Source organism: Monoraphidium neglectum, assembly GCF_000611645.1.
Source record: "Monoraphidium neglectum strain SAG 48.87 unplaced genomic scaffold scaffold03810, whole genome shotgun sequence".
Classification (NCBI taxonomy): domain Eukaryota; kingdom Viridiplantae; phylum Chlorophyta; class Chlorophyceae; order Sphaeropleales; family Selenastraceae; genus Monoraphidium; species Monoraphidium neglectum.
This window is the reverse complement of record NW_014009819.1, coordinates 1-5,591: the sequence shown is the minus strand read 5'-3', so window position 1 is coordinate 5,591 and position 5,591 is coordinate 1. Positions and strand designations below refer to the sequence as shown.

The 5,591-nt window shown below is 64.3% G+C and overlaps 3 protein-coding genes across 3 annotated transcripts; 2 read left to right on the top strand and 1 right to left on the bottom strand.

The window, feature by feature from the left end:
- Window positions 1-321: 321 nt before the first annotated feature.
- On the bottom strand, window positions 322-1,464 carry MNEG_13416 (glycosyl hydrolase; the record flags this gene model as incomplete). Its single annotated transcript, XM_014038114.1, has 3 exons — window positions 322-390; window positions 870-1,022; window positions 1,447-1,464. The coding sequence occupies 3 exons, from the start codon at window positions 1,462-1,464 to the stop codon at window positions 322-324; spliced, it is 240 nt and encodes a 79-aa protein (XP_013893568.1).
- Window positions 1,465-1,879: 415 nt separating this feature from the next.
- MNEG_13415 (putative small nuclear ribonucleoprotein F) lies at window positions 1,880-3,144 on the top strand (the record flags this gene model as incomplete). Its single annotated transcript, XM_014038113.1, has 4 exons — window positions 1,880-1,888; window positions 1,969-2,056; window positions 2,657-2,759; window positions 3,093-3,144. 4 exons carry the CDS (start codon window positions 1,880-1,882, stop codon window positions 3,142-3,144), a joined length of 252 nt encoding a protein of 83 aa, XP_013893567.1.
- Window positions 3,145-4,617: 1,473 nt separating this feature from the next.
- On the top strand, window positions 4,618-5,070 carry MNEG_13414 (hypothetical protein; the record flags this gene model as incomplete). Its single annotated transcript, XM_014038112.1, has 1 exon — window positions 4,618-5,070. A coding segment is annotated over one exon (453 nt), but the record flags the coding sequence as incomplete, so codon positions are not given.
- Window positions 5,071-5,591: the final 521 nt, after the last annotated feature.

Here is a 5,591-nt window from a genome sequence, read left to right as displayed (position 1 = left end):
GGCCCGGACGCCGCCGTGTTGGGAGGAGCAGACGGATTCGCCACAGAACGTGGGGCGCGCGGATGTGGGTTGGCGGGATGTAGGCACCGGTTGGATTTAGCGGGTGCTGCATCCAGCGGGGACGAAGCATCACTGCACCAAGCACATATGAAGCAGCCCCACACGCAAAACCCGTGCTCCTGCTGCTGCTTCTGCTTCATCTGCTGCTGCTGCTGCTTCTGCTGGTGCTGCTGCTGCTGCTGCTGCTGCTGCTGCTGCTGCTGCTGCCGCCGCCGCTGCTGGTGCTGCTGCTGCTGCTGCAGCTGCTGCTGCTGCTGCTGCTCACTTTGGCTTCCAGGGGAAAAGTGGCTCCTGGTCCGCGTAGAGAATGTCCTTGTTCACAGACACACCCTGGGTGTTGGAGGCGGCCGGAAGGGGGGGAGACATGCAGGCGTTCCGGGTCGAAAGGGTGCGGGACCAACAGAGGAGGGCGATGCGACCGCGGGTGGAGGGGGGCAGTGCAGGATGCGTCGGGAGTTGGAGGTGGACGGCTGTTGCACGGTGTTGGGACGGGGGCGCCGTGCGCGCCGGCGCCACGTGCAATGCTGCCATTTTTTGTGGGTCCGCCGCCGCCCGTATTTTCGCTGCTTGCAGGTGCGTGGCGTTGCAGTGGGCGGGCCATGTGCTGCCCGGCCGCCAACCCCTCTCCCTCCTGCTCGCAAGGATTGCCCTTCCTGGACACGCTCATTGCTGAAAAGACCACAAGCGCGCAGTGGCCCCGATGGGGCGGCCCGGCTAGCATGATGCGGCCGCAGCGGGCCGCAAGCAGCCCAGGCCGCTCGGGCGGGCAGCTGCTGCGAAAAGCGCCGCCAGGGCGGTGCTGCGCGCACCTTGATGCGCGCGCTGAGGGCGCCCATCATGAGCTTGCTGTGAGCCGCCTCGAGCCGCGCGGTCTCCGCGTCGTTGCCGCGCGCGGCATACTTTTTGAGGCTGTAGGCGCGGTTGATGGCGTTCTGATCCGAGTCGGCGGGGACACCCAAGACCTGGGAGGTGTTGTTTGGAATTTGGGCCGCGTTCGAGGCGCGATTGCGGTCGCCATGTGAGCTGAAAACAACGGTGTTCAAGGGATTTAACAGGCAGTGTCAGCTGCAGCGTCTGCGCCGGGGCGCGCGGGGCGCGGCGGCGGTGGTGCTGGGGCAGCGGGTGACGGAGCGCCGCTGTTGAAGGAAGTGTGGATATTCTCCGCCGCGGCACATGGGCTGCCTGTATCGCACCCCAGCCGCTGGGACATTATACGAATAAAGAGGGGCGTTCATTATATAACCAGCGCACCGCATACGGGTCCTCGTTGAAGTTTCCGGCGCTTAGGGCGGCGACGCACACCGCCCCACCACGCCGGCGCGCAATGGGCGCAGCGCCAGGGGCCCGAGCTGCGGGGCGTGCGGCCCTGAAGGCCTGACCACGCACATGCGTTCCGGCAAGCATCCTTTCGGCTGCTAGTCGGCCAATTGAGTGTCCTGCCGGCGCTCGAGAGTGTCTGGAACCGTGCTCGGAGTCGATAGGATGATTCAACGAATTTTGTATCTGATAGGTCAATCAGCTGAGACGCAATTTGGATCCATGCCACCCGTATAGCTCGCATCGATCTTGTGCAGTGAGACGGGCGCGCCGACTCGGGTGCCGAGGTGTTCACCAGGACGCCGAAACTGGCCGGTGCAGTCACACCACTACCGAATTATCCTCAGAGATATCGTGACATTTACAGCGATCAGTTTGCACACACATCAGATCACTCGTGTCTCTTCGACCGATCAGCGTGGCCAGGGCACCTAAGAAGAGCGCTCGGAGGTATTGCAGGCCATTTTAGCTTTACTGGTGGACCCTAGCCTCTCGGAGCGCCATGGCGGCGGTGAGAACGCGCGGCAGCACAGCGCACCATGCTGCAGCGGCCCCTCGCCAGCCCCTTGACACCCCCTTCCTGCGACACAGGCGGCACCAGTCAACCCCAAGCCATTCATGAACGAGCTTACGGGCAAACCGATTGTGGTGAAGCTCAAGTGGGGCATGGAGTACAAAGGTGCGGCTGCCGTCCTGCGGTAGTGAGTTGGGTTCTGCACCCCACAGCGTAAACCGCAAAAGCGCACACTTTTGAGAGGGCGGCATCAGCTCCCGGAGACAATGGCTATGGGTTGTACTCGTGGTCGCAGGCAGGCAGCCGTGCTGGCAGCACCTGTGGCTGGCAAGATGGAGGCAGGCAGAGCTTGAGTGCTGCAACGGCGCGCACTGAACGCGCGCAAGCACGTGTTGCGCCCGCGTTTGTTGTGTTGTATCGACTCTGCATGAGCGTAATGATATGTCCACCTTGTAGCTGGCACAACCTTTGGGCTTGTGACACGATGCCCACGGCGAAGAGCGGCGAGCCAGAGAGCAGCTGGCCGCGGCCACGCTGCACCTCCGAAACACTGAGCAGCCACAGCTGCAGCTCAAGCCCTTTGCGCCACCCCGCCGCTCTATCAAGTCCCTTCTCTGCAGGGATGTGCACACACACAAAGCACAAAGCACAAACACACACACACACACACACGCACACAAGTCACACATACACACATGAATACCCTGCCCCCCCTCCACTCCCACCGGCGCCACCCCCCACCCTGCCACCACCATTATCCCCCAGGCTACCTGGTGTCTGTCGACTCGTACATGAACCTGCAGCTGGCCAACACAGAGGAGTTCATCGACGGCCAGTTCACCGGCAACCTGGGGGAGGTGCTCATCAGGTGGGGGGCCAGGGGGGCCTGAAGGGGAGCCGGCCCGTGGCCGCAGCAGGCGGAAGAGAAGTGTGTGCATGGCCTGCCGCCCTCTGGCAGCGCAGCCTAGGCGGCGAGGCCTCACAGTCAACTCCTCCCGCTGCAGCTCTGGCCAGCGCTCGGTCGGATGAGGCGCGCGGCGACGCGCACGCCGGTCGCTTGGCAAGCGCTCAGGGCTGTGCGCCCCGTCGCTGCTGTTATCGGGCCCACCCTTGGTTGCTTGCCCCCCGAAAAGAGCTAGTCATGTGCCGGCACTCACGTCCCTGTTGCTGGTTTGTCCCACGCCGTGCCTCCGCCCCGCAGGTGCAACAACGTATTGTACATGCGGGGCGTGCCAGAGGAAGAGGCCAGCTGACGCGGCCTGGCCTGATCGCCGGAGCAGTGCCTGCGCCGCGCCCTCTGCCCGCTGGTGGCAAGCAGCCCCAGCGCCCGCGGCTGGGCCAGAGTGACCGTCCGCTTGCCCTCGGACGCCGCTCGCCACCGGTGCCGGGCGCGCTAGCAACGCGGCGCCGCTGCCGCGCCGATCAAGCGGCGGCCAGCATGCGTCCTCAGGGGAGTGCCCCCGGGTGAGGGGCTGCCCTGGTGGCAGTCGACCGCAGCCGTCCTATGTATGTGACCTCCTTGACCAATTTGCTGTTACACCAAGCTCAAGCTCAAGCATCCATATGTGTCATGTTGTCGGGTACACTTGGCAACAAGGGTGATAACTGTGGTGCAACTTTGGCTGCTGGGCCAGTCAGGGGGTGCAAGTGAATTCGTAATACGCTGCGACTTGTGCACATTGGCGTCAACTGAACCCAAAACGCATCATTGGCATCAGACGCCACATAGTACGTGTGGACAGCTGTCATGTTACTACTCAACAATGTGTGTGTTCCCCTGGGCGCGAAGGCGAGGTGCGCATAACAACAGCCGGAATGCCCGCCAAACTGAGAGCACCGGGAACAGCACCAGACGGCAGCCTGGCGAGTTGATAGGCTGTTGCACTAATGTCTTGCACCCGGCAGCAGTGTGCAGTATACAGTGGGCACACACACACACATACACACACACACATACACACACACACACTGCAAGGCTACCAATGGCAGCCTTTCTGTTTTGACTCTCAATGTACCCAGCAAACCTGGGGTGATGCTCTGCCTAGATGCGGCAACTTGTGCAGGCGCAAGGGCAGGCTGCGCCCCGCTCCCAGCCGAGGCCTGGCCCCACGGACGGCCCTGAGCCCATGTCCAGAGCCTACTGAGGACTGAGGTAGGCCCTGAGCAACAGGGTCGGCGTCACTGGGGAGCACACTGTCACTGCAGGCATCGGCAGCAGCTGCCGCGCAGCTCGCGTCGGCAGGCGTCGCATCCGAGAAGATCCGTGCTTTGCAAGCGTGACTCATGGTCTTGTTTCTGCCACTGAGTGGGCACGATTTGACATACATGCCACCACTTCCTTTGCGAGGGCCCAGATCCCAGCTTCGCGCCCACGGCCCCTCCCCATCACGGAATACAAAGATACACTACATAAGGACAAGCAATCTACTGCACATTCCGTTCACAGTCGTGTAGGTCCAACCCTGGGCATGCACTGTATTTTCTGCTACGGTAGTGCTTGGCATGCAGACAATTGAGCGCGAAGGGCGCATGCGCTGCACATGATCACACCCTGTGTGTCCGGCGCAATGTCTGCCGCCGCAGGAAAAAGCACCCTTCAAGCCCCGTTGGTTGGCCGCCATCAACACTCCCACCACCGCCCGACACTCTCAAAGCAACTTGACTCGTCATTCAACACTCGCGACTCGCCCCCTCCCGCCCCACCCGCAGAGTTGGTTCCGCCCACCATGCTATTCACAGACGCCCCCGACTGTCCATTGGGCTCCTTGGCAGCACTGGTGGACTCCCCAGACCTGCCAGACCCATCCCTAGCACAGGCCGCCGCAGACTTCCTGTCACACAACCCCAATTCCTCGCCGCCCCCAGAGGCGCCGGCCGTGTGGCTGCTGCAAGGCGAGGCCGCCCTCGTCGCCTGCAGCGGCGCCGGCGCCGCCGCGGGGGGCGCGGCGGCGCCGGAGTGGGTGGGCAGCACCGATGCGACGACGTGCGTGGTGGTCGCAGCCAGGTGCCCCGAAACGGGGCTGGTCTGGTGCTGCCACCTCGACGCGACGCCGGGGCCTGCGGCTGCAGAGGAGATCAGGGCGCTGCTGTGCGAACGGATGAGGGCGCCCCAGATATACTTGGTAAGTGATCTGGGGGCCCCCGGCGCGGGTGACATGGGCTCCAGCTTTCGGCCGCAGGTGGTTGGCAGCCACTGGGGCGTGCGGGAGAGCTTATGCCCGCATGATCCCGGTCCGTGCCGGACCTCATGCAGCTGCTCGCCGGCAGGTTTTGCCGGGCTGCGCCCCCGCCGCTCCCAGCGGCAGCGGCCTCTGCGTGGCGGCCCGCGCCCGGATCGCAGTGCAGCCGGCGACGCCAGCCCAACCAATCATAAATCCGCAGCCTCCCAAAACCAACAAACATTCGACAGGTGGGCGGCTACTGCGACGCCCAGCGCTTGGGCCCGGAGCTCTCCCTCGCCCTGCTGCAGTGGCTGCACTCTATGGAAGCTGCCCTGCAGCTGCGCCTCTGCGTCGTCGGCGCCCGCAACACCGACGCGGACGGCGCCCCGCGCGCGCGGCAGCTGGCGGTCGAGGCCGCGACAGGCGACGCGCGGCCGTGGGTGTTCGGCGCGGGAGGGGCGGGGAGGGGGCCGGAGGCGGTGCGGCGGTTTGCGGCGCAGCACATGCGGTGAGCTCTGTCAGAGAGCGCTGGATTGCGG